This window comes from Aegilops tauschii, chromosome 4 (assembly GCF_002575655.3).
Source record: "Aegilops tauschii subsp. strangulata cultivar AL8/78 chromosome 4, Aet v6.0, whole genome shotgun sequence".
Lineage (NCBI taxonomy): Eukaryota > Viridiplantae > Streptophyta > Magnoliopsida > Poales > Poaceae > Aegilops > Aegilops tauschii.
Window position 1 is genome coordinate 469,058,524 of NC_053038.3, and position 20,406 is coordinate 469,078,929.

Sequence of the window (20,406 nt, forward strand, 5' to 3'; positions counted from 1 at the left end):
GCTACAACAAGTTCTCAAATTCATCACACACTATGTGAATGTCGACTAAAAACTTTTAATTGCATAACACCATATCTTTGTATGAGATTAACCAAAAACCTTATCCCAAATCCAACCGCACCCAAAAATCATGGGAAAGGTATGTACTACAAAAATTGTGGCTAGAGAAAAAGAATGCTGACGTAGAAACCCTAATCTCATCGTGAGATCATCACTTAATAAGAGATCAAAAAGGGCACACCAAAGGTCGAGACACGTTTTTTCGTCGGGCTTGCGGTAAGGTGCGAGAGTGACGTCAAGCAACAACCTCGCCGGTGATGGAGATGGCTGCGCACCACCTGAATCTGCCCCGCACACAATGCTTTGATCATCGACATTGATCATTAATTTTCGCTTTCGCCTCCTCGTTTCCCTCGATTTTGAGCACCAAATCGACATGACGTGAGGGTACTACTAATTCTTGAAGGCCCAGTCCAAAGAGGCCCGTCATCCAAGAAAGCCCAAGGGCTCATATTAGACGTGAAAAGCAGGCGATGGGAACCACCGAGACAGGCCAGGACCCCGTACCCCCACCACCACACCGCCGCCCTCTCGCCGCCGCGCCTCCGACCCAAGCCAAGCCACACCGCCCGCCGTCGCAGGGAGCGGCCGCTCTGATGATGATGGCGGGGCCGTACCACCAGCCGACCACCCTGGAGGAGGTCCGCACGCTCTGGATCGGCGACCTCCAGTACTGGGCCGACGAGAACTACCTCTACGGCTGCTTCGCGCACACCGGCGAGGTAGGTTTCCATCCCACGAGCTATGCCGTTACCTCGCTAGGTCTCGGTGCTCGTGCCCGACTCAGTGATTTCCCGCTGCTCCGGCTGCGCTGAAGGAGCGATTCCTTCGCTATTTAGGTGAATTTGGGCGTATTTGGTTGGTGGTATCTATCCTGTTTTCGAGTTTTGATAGGTTTAGGGTTCCGAAGTGACCAGTGTTCTGGAATTGACTGTAGCTATAATTCCTTCTGGCTAGACGCCTCATCATACTAGAATTAGCAAATTTGTTTGAGCAGCGACATGGTTGATATTCTGAATCGAAGCGGTTGCTGGAGCCTCCTGTAGTCCTGTGCAGTTCAAGTGATGTACCGAGGTGATTGTTATGCCTAATGGGGAGGTCAATTTCTTAGTGAACAGCATAGATTTGTTGAACTGTTTCATCGTATAATAATATAAGTTGCTTGTTTTCCTTGCTATGGTAACCTTTCGGTAAAAGTCGCAACAAAGTTTTGTACCTTGACATCCTGTAGGAATCAATGTATTAAGTGTTACATTGTTGGACGTGTGATCCATGCTGTCCCTCTTCTGGACTTCATTTGGAGCAGAGCTGATGATAAAATTTAGTATTTTGTTTGCATGCCATGTTTGCAACTTTTTACTGTGTCACACTGATTTCAGTTGACTAGTCTTTCAAACGTATGTTTTATACTTCTATGGCCAGCGTTGTTCTTCTACTGTTGAGTATTCAGGATTACCTTTTGCACTCGTAGTACTAATAGGGCTGTGATTGTTTGGGGATGCAGGTACAATCCGTAAAATTAATACGCAACAAATTATCTGGTCTTCCAGAAGGCTATGGATTCATTGAATTCATTTCACACGAAGCTGCTGAGAAAGTTCTACAGGCTTATAATGGCGCACAAATGCCTGGAACCGAGCATACATTCAGATTGAACTGGGCATCGTTCAGCTCTGGTGAGAAGCGTCCGGATGCAGGACCTGACCATTCAATTTTTGTAGGAGACTTGGCCCCTGATGTCACAGATTACTTACTACAAGAGACTTTCCGAGTGAACTATTCATCTGTTAGGGGTGCCAAGGTTGTCACAGATCCAAATACTGGGAGATCTAAAGGATATGGATTTGTAAAGTTTGCAGATGAAAATGAGAAGACCCGTGCAATGTCAGAAATGAATGGTGTGTATTGCTCAACAAGACCTATGCGGATAAGTGCTGCAATTCCTAAGAAATCATCTGGATCTCAGCTTCAGTATGGAGCTGCTAAAGGTAATGATTATCTGTAACCTACTATTTGGTGTTCCCATTCAACACAGTACTACTTGATGTTGTTGATTATAATCAAATATGGTCATAAGGCACTTCGATTGACGCATGGGCTCATATGATTTGTCTCTTATTAGTGCTAATAAAACAAAGATCCGTCTGTAATGGGACACTGCAATGATTCATCAATATTGTAAGGCAACACAGCAACTATTACAAGTAGATCTTCATTAAAAGAGGTACTTCGATTGATATGTTTTAACTGTCTTTTTATGTCTCATATGTAGCCATGTACCCCGCAGCAGCTTATGCAATTCCGCAGGCCCAAACAGTTCTACCAGATAGTGATCCTACAAACACTACGGTAAGAACCCTTATCATATTGCTTGGTGTTTCCTCTGTTGGACTGTTTGTTATGTCATTTACATTGGAATTCATCTGCAGATATTTATTGGTAACTTGGACCCAAATGTGACGGAAGAAGAGCTGAGGCAGATTTGCGTGCAGTTTGGGGAGCTTATATATGTAAAAATTCCAGTTGGTAAAGGATGTGGATTTGTACAATATGCATCTAGGTGAGTCTTTTAAGTAAACACATGATACTTGTTTTATTCCTTGAACTATAAATTACAAGAACAAAGCATGCATTTCTCAGTAGCACTGCCCAACATGCAGGATTTACAAATTGGCAATGCCTCGTGTGTGTGTGTGTGTGTGTTTGCTTTCTTTCAATTTTTAGATTGCATTGCCATCATAGGTGAAGCACAAAAAGGTGTGATTCTATCATCTGTAGTCTATTTTGTCTTTTTGTGCAATCATATGCAAATACGGTGATAGAAAATAATATATCAAGGAGAACCTTGAAAACTATATATTTATGTGCCTTTGTGAACTGAAAACTTAATCCTGTAGAATCTGGAAAAGATTTGTTCAAATATATCAGCAGGACAAAATACTGCATGCCTTATGTGTACTTGTTTCATTAGTACATATTTCATGCAAATTATTAATCTCTATTTATAGCTCAGTAGGGAGGAGCAAAATTGATCTTTATCGTCATGTGTGTATATGCCTATAATGTTCTACTGTGGCTATTTCCTTCTAAAATTTCGACTCTTGGTTATTGCATTTTTTGGCAACTCCTCTTTGTGCCGGCATCTAATGTCCGAATGATGCAAGGCGTATTTACCACTAAGATAATCGTTTCAGGGCATCAGCTGAAGAGGCTGTGCAGCGTCTTCATGGCACAGTGATTGGTCAACAGGTGGTTAGACTTTCATGGGGCAGAAGTCCTGCCAATAAGCAGGTATATCAGATTTAAATGCTGGTGCCACAAACCTTCATTTAAATTTCTGATTTATGAACCTGACATCTAGTAATCTCTCAAATTCAGTTTTTCTAAAATCCACTAGAATTAAGCTTGTTAATTTTGGGTTGTGCAGTGATGAGCATGCTAAAGAAGAATTCTGTTTATTATTAGCGGTTTAAATAGATAACGGTCTGATCCGCATTATATTGTTCTTGTTCCTAGTCTTAACAGATGAAGGGTTAGTTTGTTTGATAATTGTTTTTTATGTTTTACCTGTTGTAATCTCTTTATCTTCCACAATCATATGCAGGATCAATCAGCAGCCTGGGGTCAGCAGACAGATCCTAATCAATGGAGTGCTTATTATAGCTATGGATATGATCCATATGGGTATCCTCAGGACCCATCATATGCATATGGTGCTTATGCAGGATACGCCCAGTATCCCCAACAGGCAAGGCTTTCAGTCCACTTTGCACTCATGATATTCCCAAGTGTTTTGTACTTGCGCTCTGCAAGAAGCTGTGGATATGGACACCTGAAGCTTGCCATTTTTTAATTTCTGTATTTATTTGTGCGGCATGTCACTATAGGATGCATGTTAATACTTAATACCAATTGTATGGTTTGTTTCTACCAATAGAGACGTTTTTTATGAGCCATATAGTTCACTCATCATATATTAAATAGATTCAGGAGAAGTTGTTTGGTTGCAGAAAGTATATATTTGACTTACGCCCTATAGCTTTAGGGATATAAGTGTGGAGACCCACTTACTCGTTTTGCTTAATTGACTGTTCACTGCCAACATAATTGCTAATTCAGTTTGTATACATGGCTCTTGCATTTAGTTGTGAAGCCAAGTTACTAGGATGGATCGGTGGGCCAAGCCAACCCTCTTAACTTGCATCCCTAGTGTAACCAACCATGTTTCATGCTCTGTGGAATAGATATGATTGCTGATGCATGCACCTGAACAATTTATCATGTGTATCTCGGCAATATAGCTGATAACGTATGTTCTTGTTAGATTTTTTCTGTCCTAGTTTTGTTCTGTAACCTAGCTGCATGTTTTTTTCTATCTGTACCATTTCCTGAAAATAGCCAAAATCATCTATGTACCTGCTCCACAACAAGGCCATGCATTATTTGCTATATTAGGCTTCCTCTTAACCTTCCTGTAATCTTCCAGGTTGAGGGAGCAACCGATATGGCATCAGCAGCTGGTGGCCATGCCCCAGGCATGGAACAAAATGAGGTGTATGATCCAATGAGCTTACCTGACGTCGAGAAGTAAGTACAGTCTTCATCCAACTGCTTTTTTATACTCCCTTGTTCCTAAATATAAGACTTTCTAGAGATTTCAATACGGACTACATACGGAGCAAAATGAGTGAATCGACACTCTACAATATGTCTATATACATCCGTATGTGGTCCATATTGAAATCTCTAAAAAAGACTTATATTTAGAAACGGAGGGAGTACTTTTTTTCGAATGAAAGGAGTATAGCTCCCAATTTCATTTCATGAAATGAAACCGATAACACAAATCATTCCAGTTTTGAAACTGACCCTCAGAAACTGGAAGGTTCAGCAAAAGGAAAGGAAAACAACCTCAGCCCTGACGTTTTATATTGCTGGCCTCTATCTATCTAACTGATGCACCTTTTCTTCCTTCCAATCTAGGATGAACGCTTCGTACATGGCGGTTCATGGTACCACGATGCTAGGACGCCACCTGTGGCTGAAGACCTCACCATTGTCTCAGTCGGCTTGAGCAAAGAGCAACCCATCCATCTATGGCCCATCGCCGCCTTCTTTTCTGAAGATTTTTTAGGCCCCCCTCCGAGAAGTAACTACAGGGTTGAGATTATGACAGGCCGACAGACAGCATAGTTAGCTTCATATATGTTGCGTCGCATGTACTATGATGTAGGAAACCTCTTATGTTAGTCCTGTCCTGGTTTATCTAAAGTTATTGCCAACGATGCTGCTACCAAGTTTCTGCCATGCAGCATAGAATGCGTTTTTGTATCCTGACCATCTTGTGCCACAGATAAAGGATTAGTTTGGTTCGTGTCCACAGATGTATGCCTGGGAAATATTGCTGCCTGGTGTGATCATAATCTCAGGTTGTTTTGCTGCCTGGTCAGGCATCGTTGGTTCAGAGGCGTTTGGTAACCAAACTACCCCAAGTTTCCTGGTGGTTTAAACTTTCTTCTTCCTTTCGGTACAGAATCCGATGATTCTCTCGTGTAGTGGTTCTGTGCATCATGTACGTAGTAATGTGTCCGGGTGTCTCCCCCCTTCTCAAATGTCTGGGTGGTTGCTGTGCATCATGTAAGTATGTGCGGTTTCTCCCCATCCTGAAACGTCGTGCTGCCATCCTGACGGCGAAGAGAGAAGGGAGGAAGCATGGCTCTGGAAATCACCACATCTCGCAACCGCTCAAGCTTGCTGGATCCACCTCCGGCGGTAGCCGTCCACCAGGGACAGTGGCCAAAAGAAGTAGAAGGCCATAATCGTGGGACAATCGATGAGTGTGACAATCGTCTGTACCAAGCTCCTCAGCACATAATGTCACACACCTCTAAAGTCAACCCTACCCTACACCTGATATCTACAACGACGAGCCGATGCTCTCTCGCATCCCCATGCTAGTCTATGGCACCAAAGAAAAGAATGCGAGAGATATACCGGAGAACTCCTGAGGACTTAGGGAGAAACGAGGGAAAGAGAAACCTCCAACTAAAGTTGCTATTTGAAAATAAATAAATAAAACCCTGAAAGTTGCCATCCAAAAAGAAAGTTGACATGCTTGATAGCTCAAGTTTGAAGGAAATATGCCCTGGAGGCAATAATAAAGTATTATATATTTCCTTATATCATGATAAATGTTTATTATTCATGCTAGAATTGTATTAACCGGAAACATAATACATGTGTGAATACATAGACAAACAGAGTGTCACTTGTATGCCTCTACTTGACTAGCTCGTTAATCAAAGATGGTTATGTTTCCTAGCCATAGACATAAGTTGTCATTTGATTAACGAGATCACCTCATTAGGAGAACGACGTGATTGACTTGACCCATTCCGTTAGCTTACCACTCGATCGTTTAGTATGTTGCTATTGCTTTCTTCATGACTTATACATGTTCCTATGACTATGAGATTATGCAACTCCCGTTTACCGGAGGAACACTTTGTGTGCTACCAAACGTCACAACGTAAATGGGTGATTATAAAGGTGCTCTACAGGTGTCTCCAAAGGTACTTGTTGGGTTGGCGTATTTCGAGATTAGGATTTGTCACTCCAATTGTCGGAGAGGTATCTCTGGGCCCACTCGGTAATGCACATCACTATAAGCCTTGCAAGCATTGTGACTAATGAGTTAGTTGCGGGATGATGTGTTACGGAACGAGTAAAGAGACTTGCCGGTAACGAGATTGAACTAGGTATCGAGATACCGACGATCAAATCTCGGGCAAGTAACATACCGGTGACAAAGGGAACAACGTATGTTGTTATGCGGTCTGACCGATAAAGATCTTCGTAGAATATGTGGGAGCCAATATGGGCATCCAGGTCCCGCTATTGGTTATTGACCGGAGACGTGTCTCGGTCATGTCTACATAGTTCTCGAACCCGTAGGGTCCGCACGCTTAACGTTACGATGACAATTTTATTGAGTTTTGATGTACCGAAGGAGTTCGGAGTCCCGGATGAGACCGGGAACATGACGAGGAGTCTCAAAATGGTCGAGACGTAAAGATCGATATATTGGACGACTATATTCGGACTTCGGAAAGGTTCCGAGTGATTCGGGTATTTTTCAGAGTACCGGAGAGTTACGGGAATACGTATTGGGCCTTATTGGGCCATACGGGAAAGAAGGAAAAGGTCCTCAAGGGTAGCCGCACCCCTCCCCTTGGTCTGGTCCGAATTGGACTAGGGAAGGGGGGCGCCCCCTTCCTTCCTTCTCTTTTTCCCTTCCTCTTTTCCCATTCCATATGGGAGGTGGAATCCTACTAGGACTAGGGAGTCCTAGTAGGACTCCACACTTGGTGCGCCCCCTCCTAGGGCCGGCATCCTCCTCCCTTGCTCCTTTATATACGGGGCCAGGGGGGCACCCCAAAGACACAACAATTGATCCTTGAGATCTCTTAGCCGTGTGTGGTGCCCCCTCCACCATATTACACCTCGAGAATACCGTTGCGGAGCTTAGGCGAAGCCCTGCATCGGTGGAACATCATCATCGTCACCACGCCGTCGTGCTGACGAAACTCTCCCTCAACATTCGGCTGGATCGGAGTTCGAGGGACGTCATCGAGCTGAACGTGTGTAGAACTCGGAGGTGCCGTACGTTCGGTACTTGATCGGTCGGATCGTGAAGACGTACGACTACATCAACCGCGTTGTGATAACGCTTCCGCTGTCGGTCTACGAGGGTACGTGGACAACACTCTCCCCTCTCGTTGCTATGCATCACCATGATCTTGCGTGTGCGTAGGAATTTTTTTGAAATTACTACGTTCCCCAACAGTGGTATCAGAGCCTAGTTTTATGCGTTGATGCTATGCACGAGTAGAACACAAGTGAGTTGTGGGCGATATACGTCATACTGCTTACCAGCATGTCATACTTTGGTTCAGCGGTATTGTGAGATGAAGCGGCCTGGACCGACATTACGCGTACGCTTACGCGAGACTGGTTTCACCGTTGCAATCACTCGTTGCTTAAAGGTGACCGGCGGGTGTCTGTCTCTCTCACTTTAGTTGAACCGAGTGTGGCTACGCCCGGTCCTTGCGAAGGTTAAAACAGCACCAACTTGACAAACTATCGTTGTGGTTTTGATGCGTAGGTAAGAACGGTTCTTGCTAAGCCCGTAGCAGCCATGTAAAACTTGCAACAACAAAGTAGAGGACGTCTAACTTGTTTTTGCAGGGCATGTTGTGATGTGATATGGTCAAGACATGATGTGATATAATTTGTTGTATGAGATGGTCATGTTTTGTAACCGAGTTATCGGCAACTGGCAGGAGCCATATGGTTGTCGTTTTATTGTATGCAATGCAATCGCCATGTAATGCTTTACTTTATCACTAAGCGGTATCGATAGTCGTAGAAGCATAAGATTGACGAGACGACAACGATGCTACGATGGAGATCAAGGTGTCGCGCCGGTGACGATGGTGATCATGACGGTGCTTCGGAGATGGAGATCACAAGCACAAGATGATGATGGCCATATCATATCACTTATATTGATTGCATGTGATGTTAATCCTTTATGCATCTTATCTTGCTTTGTTTGACGGTAGCATTATGAGATGATCCTTCACTAAATTATCAAAGTATAAGTGTTCTCCCTGAGTATGCACCGTTGCGAAAGTTCTTCGTGCTGAGACACCATGTGATGATCGGGTGTGATAGGCTCTACGTTCAAATACAACGGGTGCAAAACAGTTGCACACGCGGAATACTCAGGTTAAACTTGACGAGCCTAGCATATAACAGATATGGCCTCGGAACACGGAGACCGAAAGGTCGAGCGTGAATCATATAGTAGATATGATCAACATAGTGATGTTCACCGTTGAAACTACTTCATCTCACGTGATGATCGGACATGGTTTAGTTGATATGGATCACGTGATCACTTAGAGGATTAGAGGGATGTCTATCTAAGTGGGAGTTCTTAAGTAATATGATTAATTGAACTTAAATTTATCATGAACTTAGTCCTGATAGTATTTTGCAAATTATGTTGTAGATCAATAGCTCGCGTTGTTGCTTCCCTGTTTATTTTTTGATATGTTCCTAGAGAAAAATTATGTTGAAAGATGTTAGTAGCAAAGATGCGGATTGGATCCGTGATCTGAGGATTATCCTCATTGCTGCACAGAAAAATTATGTCCTGGATGCACCGCTAGGTGACAGACCTATTGCAGGAGCAGATGCAGACGTTATGAACGTTTGGCTAGCTCAATATGATGACTACTTGATAGTTTAGTGCACCATGCTTAACGGCTTAGAATCGGGACTTCAAAGACGTTTTGAACGTCATGGACCATATGAGATGTTCCAGGAGTTGAAGTTAATATTTCAAGCAAATACCCGAGTTGAGAGATATGAAGTCTCCAACAAGTTCTATAGCTAAAAGATGGAGGAGAATCGCTCAACTAGTGAGCATGTGCTCAGATTGTCTGGGTACTACAATCGCTTGAATCAAGTGGGAGTTAATCTTTCAGATAAAATAGTGATTGACAGAATTCTCTAGTCACCATCACCAAGTTAGTAGAACTTCGTGATGAACTATAGTATGTAAGGGATGACGAAAGTAATTCCCGAGCTCTTCGCGATGCTGAAATCGACGAAGGTAGAAATCAAGAAAGAGCATCAAGTGTTGATGGTTAACAAGACCACTAGTTTCAAGAAAAGGGCAAAGGGAAGAAGGGGAACTTCAAGAAGAACGGCAAGCAAGTTGCTGCTCAAGTGAAGAAGCCTAAGTCTGGTCCTAAGCCTGAGACTAAGTGCTTCTACTGCAAAGGGACTGTTCACTGGAAGCGGAACTACCCCAAGTATTTGGTGGATAAGAAGGATGGCAAAGTGAACAAAGGTATATTGGATATACATGTTATTGATGTGTACTTACTAGTGTTTATAGCAACCCCTCAGTATTTGATACTGGTCCAGTTGCTAAAGAGTAGTAACTTGAAACGGGAGTTGCAGAATAAACAAAGACTAGTAAAAGTCGAGGTGACGATGTATGTTGGAAGTAGTTCCAAGATTGATATAATCATCATCGCACACTCCCTATACTTTCGAGATTAGTGTTGAAACTAAATAAGTGTTATTTGGTGTTTGCGTTGAGCATGAATATGATTTGATCATGTTTTTTGCAATTCGGTTATTCATTTAAGTTAGAGAACAATTGTTGTTCTGTTTACATGAATAAAAACCTTCTATGGTCATACACACCAACGAAAATGGTTTGTTGGATCTCGATCGTAGTGATACACATAATCATAATATTGAAGCCAAAAGATGCAAAGTTAATAATGATAGTGCAACTTATTTGTGGCACTGCCGTTTAGGTCATATTGGTGTAAAGCGCATGAAGAAACTCCATACTGATGGGATTTTGGAATCACTTGATTATGAATCAATTGATACTTGCGAACCATGCCTCATGGGCAAGATGACTAAAACGCCGTTCTCCGGAACTATGGAGAGAGCAACGGATTTGTTGGAAATCATACATACAGATGTATGTGGTTCGATGAATATTGAGGCTCGTAGCAGGTATCATTATTTTCTGACCTTCACAGATGATTTGAGCAGATATGGGTATATCTACTTAATGAAACATAAAGTCTGAAACATTTGAAAAGTTCATATAATTTCAGAGTGAAGTAGAAAATCATCGTAACAAGAAAATAAAGTTTCTACGATCTGATCGTGGAGAAGAGTATTTGAGTTACGAGTTTGGCCTTCAGTTAATACAATGTGAAATAGTTTCACTACTCACGCCACCTGGAACACCACGGTGTAATGGTGTGTCCGAACGTCATAGCCGTACTTTATTGGATATAGTGCGATATATGATGTCTCTTACCGATCTACCACTATCGTTTTGGGGTTATGCATTAGAGACAGCTGCATTCACGTTAAATAGGGCACCATCAAAATCCGTTAAGACGACGCCTTATGAACTGTGGTTAGCAAGAAACCAAAGTTGTCGTTTCTTAAAGTTTGGGGTTGCGATGCTTATGTGAAAAGGTTTCATCCTGATAAGCTCAAACCCAAATCGGAGAAATGTGTCTTCATAGGATACCCAAAGGAGACAGTTGGGTACACCTTCTATCACAGATCCGAAGGCAAGACATTCGTTGCTAAGAATGGATCCTTTCTAGAGAAGGAGTTTCTCTCGAAAGAAGTGAGTGGGAGGAAAGTAGAACTTGATGAGGTAACTGTACCTGCTCCCTTATTGGAAAGTAGTTCATCACAGAAATCTGTTCCTGTGACTCCTACACCAATTAGTGAGGAATTTAATGATGATGATCATGGAACTTCAGATCAAGTTATTACTGAACCTCGTAGGTCAACCAGAGTAAGATCCGCACCAGAGTGGTACGGTAATCCTGTTCTGGAGGTTATGTTACTAGACCATGACGAACCTACGAACTATGAAGAAGCGACGGTGAGCCCAGATTCCGCAAAATGGCTTGAGGCCATGAAATCTGAGATGAGATCCATGTATGAGAACAAAGTATGGACTTTGATTGACTTGCCCGATGATCGGCGAGTCATTGAGATTAAATGGATCTTCAAGAGGAAGACGGACGCTGATAGTAGTGTTACTATCTACAAAGCTAGACTTGTCGGAAAAAGGTTTCGAAAAGTTCAAGGTGTTGACTACGATGAGATTTTCTCACTCGCAGCGATGCTTAAAGTCTGTCCGAACCATGTTAGCAATTGTCGCATTTTATGAAATCTGGCAAATGGATAAACAAAACTGCATTCCTTAATGGATTTATTAAAGAAAAGTTGTATATGATGCAACCAGAAGGTTTTGTCAATCCTAAAGGTGCTAACAAAATATGCAAGCTCTAGCGATCCATCTATGGACTGGTACAAGCATCTCAGAGTAGGAATATACGCTTTGATAAGTTGATCAAAGGATATAGTTTTATACAGACTTGCGGTGAAGCCTGTATTTACAAGAAAGTGAGTGGGAGCACTACAACATTTTTGATAAGTATATGTAAGTGACATATTGTTGATCGGAAATAATGTAGAATTATTCTGCAAAGCATAAAGGAGTTTTTCAAAGAAAGACCTCGGTGAAGCTGCTTACATATTGAGCATCAAGATCTATAGAGATAGATCAAGACGCTTGATAAGTTTTTTCAATGAGTACATACCTTAACAAGATTTTGAAGTGGTTCAAAATGGAACAGTCAAAGAAAGAGTTTCTTGCCTGTGTTACAAGGTGTGAAATTGAGTAAGACTCAAAACCCGACCACGGCAGAAGATAGAAAAAGAATGAAAGTCATTCCCTATGCCTCGGCCATAGGTTCTATAAAGTATGCCATGCTGTGTACCAGATCTATTGTATATCCTACACTGATTTTGGCAAGGGAGTACAATAGTGATCTAGGAGTAGATCACTGGACAGCGGTCAAAATTATCCTTACTGGAATAAGGATATGTTTCTCGATTATGGAAGTGACAAAAGGCTCGTCGTAAAAGGTTACGTCGATGCAAGTTTTGACACTAATCTAGATGACTCTAAGTCTCGGTCTAGATACATATTGAAAGTGGGAGCAATTAGCTAGAGTAGCTCCATGCAGAGCATTGTAGACATAGAAATTTGCAAAATACTTACGGATCTGAATGTGACAGACCCGTTGACTAAAATTATCTCACAAGCAAAACATGATCACACCTTAGTACTCTTTGGGTGTTAATCACATAGCGATGTAAACTAGATTACTGACTCTAGTAAACCCTTTGGGTGATGGTCACATGACGATGTGAACCATGGGTGTTAATCACATGGTGATGTGAACTATTCATGTTAAATCACATGGCGATGTGAACTAGATTATTGACTCTAGTGCAAGTGGGGACTGAAGGAAATATGCCCTAGAGGCAATAATAAAGTATTATATATTTCCTTATATCATGATAAATGTTTATTATTCATGCTAGAATTGTATTAACCGGAAACATAATACATGTGTGAATACATAGACAAACAGAGTGTCACTAGTATGCCTCTACTTGACTAGCTCGTTAATCAAAGATGGTTATGTTTCCTAGCCATAGACATAAGTTGTCATTTGATTAACGAGATCACCTCATTAGGAGAATGACGTGATTGACTTGACCCATTCCGTTAGCTTAGCACTCGATCGTTTAGTATGTTGCTATTGCTTTCTTCATGACTTATACATGTTCCTATGACTATGAGATTATGCAACTCCCGTTTACCGGAGGAACACTTTGTGTGCTACCAAACGTCACAACGTAAATGGGTGATTATAAAGGTGCTCTACAGGTGTCTCCAAAGGTACTTGTTGGGTTGGCGTATTTCGAGATTAGGATTTGTCACTCCAATTGTCGGAGAGGTATCTCTGGGCCCACTCGGTAATGCACATCACTATAAGCCTTGCAAGCATTGTGACTAATGAGTTAGTTGCGGGATGATGTGTTACGGAACGAGTAAAGAGACTTGCCGGTAACGAGATTGAACTAGGTATCGAGATACCGACGATCAAATCTCGGGCAAGTAACATACCGGTGACAAAGGGAACAACGTATGTTGTTAGGCGGTCTGATCGATAAAGATCTTCGTAGAATATGTGGGAGCCAATATGGGCATCCAGGTCCCGCTATTGGTTATTGACCGGAGACGTGTCTCGGTCATGTCTACATAGTTCTCGAACCCGTAGGGTCCGCACGCTTAATGTTACGATGACAGTTTTATTGAGTTTTGATGTACCGAAGGAGTTCGGAGTCCCAGATGAGACCGGGAACATGACGAGGAGTCTCGAAATGGTCGAGACGTAAAGATCGATATATTGGACGACTATATTCGGACTTCGGAAAGGTTCCGAGTGATTCGGGTATTTTTCAGAGTACCGGAGAGTTACGGGAATACGTATTGTGCCTTATTGGGCCATACGGGAAAGAAGGAAAAGGGCCTCAAGGGTAGCCGCACCCCTCCCCTTGGTCTGGTCCGAATTGGACTAGGGAAGGGGGGCGCCCCCTTCCTTCCTTCTCTTTTTGCCTTCGTCTTTTCCTATTCCATATGGGAGGTGGAATCCTACTAGGACTAGGGAGTCCTAGTAGGACTCCACACTTGGTGCGCCCCCTCCTAGGGCCGGCCTCCTCCTCCCTTGCTCTTTTATATACGGGGGCAGGGGGGCACCCCAAAGACACAACAATTGATTCTTGAGATCTCTTAGCCGTGTGTGGTGCCCCCCTCCACCATATTACACCTCGAGAATACCGTTGCGGAGCTTAGGCGAAGCCCTGCGTCGGTGGAACATCATCATCGTCACCACGCCGTCGTGCTGACGAAACTCCCCCTCAACACTCGGCTGGATCGGAGTTCGAGGGACGTCATCGAGCTGAACGTGTGTAGAACTCGGAGGTGCCGTACGTTCGGTACTTGATCGGTCGGATCGTGAAGACGTACGACTACATCAACCGCATTGTGATAACGCTTCCGCTGTCGGTCTACGAGGGTACGTGGACAACACTCTCCCCTCTCGTTGCTATGCATCACCATGATCTTGCGTGTGCGTAGGAATTTTTTTGAAACTACTACGTTCCCCAACAAAGTTGTCATCCTCGTGTCTCTAAAATTGTCATAAAAAACATTCGGAGTTGCCATGTGTTCGTATCACATGTGTGACACTTATCAAGGTCCTAAGAAAAACCGGGCGCTGCTACATGTACGATCAATCATTAACTGTCGCAAACTTTTTTTTGAGCATCAGTACAGACACAAGCGTTCATATACACGCGCATACACTCAACCCTATGAACGCACACACGCACACCCTACCCCTATGAGCACCTCCGAGAGACTGAGCTGGCATATCATCTTGAGATTTACGAAGTCACCGTAGGCGCCTCGTCGTTGACGGGAACGTCTCCTCCCACTGAAAGCACATCGCCGGAAATCCTGAAATAAATCCAGGAATAATGCGAGCACCAGGATTTGAACCCTGGTGGGTTGGGGATACCACTGTCCACCTAACCATCTCAACCACAGGTTGGTTCGCTTGTCGCAATTTTATTACTACATCTATCCATGGTCCATTTCGAATTACTCCCTGCGATAATTAATACGAATCAAAGTTATACTACTAAACTGGCACAATTAATCTGAATCGTAGGGAGTATAAGAAGCCGCCGATCTCCCACGTCTCCCGTGGACTTAGGCCCATGGGTGTGCGGTGGATCTCGGCCCTTGCCGGTGGGAGGGCTTTGTTTTCAGGTGTCTCTTCAAGTTTTGTTAGGGTTTTGTGCCCTGTTCAAAAAGACGAGACGACGACGGCTTCTTGAAGATGGATAAGGTTCTTCCGGCCTAGCCCCGTCCCAACGATGTGTCTAGCATCGTCGGAGGGCGTGTGGAGGTGTGTCTTCGACGGATCTCACGAGATTCGGGCGGTGATTGTTTTTGTGGATCCGTTCGGATCCGGTCTTTGTTCATCTTTGTTCATGTGTCTTCAGGTTGGATCTTCCGATCTAAACTTCTCTTCATCGACGGCGTTTGTTATTCTGCGGCGTAGGTCCTATGGGGTGTTAACACGACGACTTTCCGACTGTCTACTACAACAAGTTGTGCCCGGCTCCGGCGAGGGAGGGACGATGACGGCGGCGCGCCTTCGGCTCGCTTCAGTGTCAGTGTTTGTAGTCGTCGCTAGATGGTCTATGAATCTGAATGTAATTTTTATTATTTCTGGTGTTCGTTGTACTATCATGATTGTAAAAACGGAGGTCTGCACGGTAGTCCGGGAGTTTCTTGCAGGAAGGGCAGCACCGGACGCGTTTAATGCAACTGTCATAGTTATGATACCGAAAGTTAACTCACCGGAGCTACTTTCGCAATTCCGCCCAATTAGTCTATGTAATGTTTTATACAAAATTGCAGCGAAGGTGTTGGCGAATAGACTGAAGATCATTCTGTCGATTCTTATATCCGAGGAACAAAGCGCTTTTGTGCCAGGTCGCTTAATCACGGATAATGTATTTGTGGCTTATGAGTGTGTGCACGCAATCAGGAAAAGGAAAAGGAAGAAACCCTTATGTGCAGTAAAGCTGGATATGATGAAAGCGTATGATATGGTGGAGTGGGGTTTTCTGGAGCAGATGTTGGGCCAATTTGGTTTTGATGCAGCCTGGATCAATATGGTCATGAGATGCGTGACATCGACAAATTTTATGGTGAAGCTAAATGGGGAGATGTCCAGATTGTTCACTCCCTCTTGAGGTTTAAGGCAAGGAGATCCACTATCCCCGTATCTATACCTCTTCTGCATGGAAGGTTTCTCTGCTCTATTGAAGAAGGCTCAAGATGAAAAGATTATGAAAGGTGTGTCATTCTGAGGCACTGGCCCGCAGGTGACTCATCTTTTGTTTGCAGATGATAGCATCGTCTTTTTTCAGGGCTCTGTTGATAATTTCCAGGCTTTGAAGAATATTCTGGGTAGATACGAGGATGCGTCGGGGCAAAAGGTTAACCTTCAGAAATCTTCAATATTTTTTGGTAAGGGCTGCCAGCAGGAGTTGAAGAATTCTCTCAAAGAGACTGTTGGTATTGAATCTGAGGCGTTAAGTGAGAGGTACTTGGTACTCCCGACAGTGGTTGGAAGGGCAAAAGATGGAACGTTCAAATATGTGACAGAGAGCTCGAAGTAAAAAGTAACAGGATGGAAAGGGCAAGGACTGTCAAAGAAAGCACGAGAAGTTCTTGTAAAATCCAGGCTGCAAGCCACTCAACGTTTACCACGAGCTGTTTTCACCTCACAAAGAAGATGTGCCGGAACTTGACATCTATCTCCTCAAAATTCTGGTGGGGGCGGTAAATGGTGAACGCAAAGTGCATTGGATAGCATGGGACAAAATGTGTGCAACGAAGCGTGATGGTGGCATGGGTTTCAGAGATCCCGAGGCGTTCAACCAAGCATTATTGGCTAAACAAGCATGGCGGCTGTTGAGAGTTCCCTCTTCACTATGTGCGCGCGTCCTAAAAGCAAGATATTATAGGAAGGGGGAATCATGAATGCAACATGTCCAGATGGTGGCTCCTACACCTTTCGGAGTATTCTCCATGGGAGAGATCTCCTTAGACCCGACTTGGTGTGGCGAGTTGGAGACGGCTCCAACATAAATATACACCATGATCAATGGATTCCGAGGAGTGGCAGTTTGACACCACTGGGTGCCGTGTATGTCCCGGGAGTCACAAAGGTGAGCCATTTGCTTGATAACTCGGGCACAAGGTGGAATGAGCAAGTGGTGGATTCAATGTTCTCTCAGGATGATGCGGCTCACATAAAGCAGATTACCATCGGGGGTCCTAGTACTGATGATTACCTAGCTTGGAATTTCACAAAAGATGTGTCGGAGTAATGACCAAGGGTAGACTCATCTGCTCCCCATGGCACTTCAAGACATCGGGGCCGGCTGCGCCCCTCAAGCCTTAAAGACGAAGGGCCGCCTTCTTAAGGCCAGCTGGTCCAAGCGACCGGCTGCAGGAAGGCGGCCAAGCTCAGAAGACGGCCACGGAGTGGGCCGACTCCTAGCAGGCGGCCTCCAGAGAGGCCGGCTCCTAGCAGGCCCCCCCCCCGTGCCCTCAAAGTTAGCACCCACATAATTACGACGAGACGGGGCGTGGCTACAGTGCAGCCTGCCACCCCCCGAATCCAGGGCGGTGCGTGGCCACAGCGCAGCATACAGGGCGGACATCCCTCGCCCGGTGCGGCACTGTTGCCACGCAGCCCATGACATCACCATGAGAGAACAGGCCATGCTCCCATGACGGGCTGTCGGTACGGCCCGCAGGCGGCGGGCCCTACCTGTCCGTGAGAAGCCAGAGGGCGGCGAGCCCTGACCAGTCGGCTTAGGGGAAGACCGGCTCCTGACCAGGCGGCCCTCCCCCTTCCTTGGAGTTCGTGCTCCATTAATCAGAAGAGACGGGGGATGGCTACAGTAAACGCCCGCCAGGTGGCGGTACTGTAGCCACGCTCTCCCCGACCAAGCGTGCATCATCAGAGGCACTGCCCCAGTACTAAGTAGTCGGCAGGACCCGCCAGCGGCGGGCGCGGCCTGTCGGCTAAGTACGAGAGAGCCGGCGGGACCCACCAGGCGGCGGGCCCCAGCGGCAGGCGGAGAAGCCGGCGACCATAGACACTAACAGCCCGGTCCTACACCCGTCCAGATTACCATTGTACCCCTGGGGTATAGGCCTATATAAACCCCCCAGGGCACCCATGCAAAGGGTTCAGCTTCTTAGAGAACACACACATAGAGAGAGGAGAGAGCTAGCCTTGCCCTTCTTCCTCCTCTTGAAGGAAATAGGCCCTAGAGGCAATAATAAAGTTGTTATTCATATTTCCTTATATCATGATAAATGTTTATTATTCATGCCAGAATTGTATTAACCGGAAACTTAGTACATGTGTGAATACATAGACAAACTAAGTGTCACTAGTATGCCTCTACTTGACTAGCTCGTTGAATCAAAGATGGTTAAGTTTCCTAGCCATAGACATGAGTTGTCATTTGATTAACGGGATCACATCATTAGAGAATGATGTGATTGACTTGACCCATTCCGTTAGCTTAGCATTTGATCGTTTAGTATATTGCTATTGCTTTCTTCATGACTTATACATGTTCCTATCACTATGAGATTATGCAACTCCCGAATACCGGAGGAACACTTTGTGTGCTACCAAACATCACAACGTAACTGGGTGATTATAAAGGTGCTCTACAGGTGTCTCCGATGGTACTTGTTGAGTTGGCATAGATCAAGATTAGGATTTGTCACTCCGATTGTCGGAGAGGTATCTCTGGGCCCTCTCGGTAATGCACATCACTATAAGCCTTGCAAGCAATGCAACTAATGAGTTAGTTGCGGGATGATGCATTACGGAACAAGTAAAGAGACTTGACGGTAACGAGATTGAACTAGGTATTGAGATACCGACGATCGAATCTCGGACAAGTAACATATGTCGTTATGCGGTTTGACCGATAAAAGATCTTCGTAGAATATGTAGGAGCCAATATGAGCATCCAGGTTCCGCTATTGGTTATTGACCAGAGACGTGTCTCGGTCATGTCTACATAGTTCTCGAACCCGTAGGGTCCGCACGCTTAACGTTCGTTGACGATCGGTAATATGAGTTTATGTGTTTTGATGAACCGAAGGTAGTTCAGAGTCCCGGATATGATCACGGACATGACGAGGAGTCTCGAAATGGTCGAGACATAAAGATCGATATATTGAAAGCCTATATTTGGACATCGGAATAGTTCCGGGTGAAATCGGGATTTTACCGGAGTACCGCGAGGTTACCGGAACCCCCCGGTAAGTGTATGGGCCTTATTGGGCCATAGTGGAGAGAGAGAGAGAGAGGAGACCAGGGCAGGCCGCGTGGCCCCTCTCCCTCTGGTCCGAATTGGACTAGGAGGCGGGAGGGGTGCGCCCCCCTTTCCTTCCTCCCTCTCTCCTCCTTCCTTCTCTTCTAGTCCAACTAGGGAAGGGGGGGAATCCTACTCCCGGTGGGAGTAGGACTCCTCCAGGGCGCGCCATAGAGGGCCGGCCCTCCCCCCTCCTCCACTCATTTATATACGTGGCCAGGGGGGCACCCCATAGACACACAAGTTGATCATTGATCTTTTAGCCGTGTGCGGTGCCCCCTCCACCATAATCCACCTCGGTCATATTGTAGCGGGGCTTAGGCGAAGCCCTACGTCGGTAGCATCATCATCACCGTCATCACGCTGTCGTGCGGACGAAACTCTCCCTCGAAGCTCTGCTGGATCGTGAGTTCGTGGGACGTCACCGAGCTGAATGTGTGCTGAACTCGGAGGTGCCGTGTGTTTGGTACTTGGATCGGTCGGATCGTGAAGACGTACGACTACATCAACCGCGTTGTCATAACGCTTCCGCTTATGCTCTACGAGGGTACGTGGACAACACTCTCCCCTCTCGTTGCTATGCATCACCATGATCTTGCGTGTGCGTAGGAAAATTTTGAAATTACTACGTTTCCCAATAGTGGTATCAGAGCCAGGTCTATGCATAGATGTTATATGCATGAGTAGAACACAAGTGAGTTGTGGGCGATAATAGTCATACTGCTTACCAGCATGTCATACTTTGATTCGGCGGTATTGTTAGATGAAGCGGCCCGAACCGACATTACGCGTACGCTTACGCGAGACTGGTTCTACCGACGTGCTTCGCACATAGGTGGCTGGCGGGTGTCAGTTTCTCCAACTTTAGTT

At 44.9% G+C, this 20,406-nt stretch overlaps 1 protein-coding gene across 1 annotated transcript; it reads left to right on the forward strand.

The window, feature by feature from the left end:
- The first annotated feature begins 480 nt into the window (after window positions 1-480).
- LOC109772817 (polyadenylate-binding protein RBP47B') lies at window positions 481-5,440 on the forward strand. The gene is made up of 8 exons (XM_020331513.3): window positions 481-782; window positions 1,565-2,048; window positions 2,333-2,409; window positions 2,490-2,620; window positions 3,255-3,351; window positions 3,665-3,808; window positions 4,547-4,647; window positions 5,044-5,440. The coding sequence occupies exons 1-8, from the start codon at window positions 534-536 to the stop codon at window positions 5,132-5,134; spliced, it is 1,374 nt and encodes a 457-aa protein (XP_020187102.1). The 5' UTR covers window positions 481-533; the 3' UTR covers window positions 5,135-5,440.
- The last annotated feature ends 14,966 nt before the right edge of the window (window positions 5,441-20,406 follow it).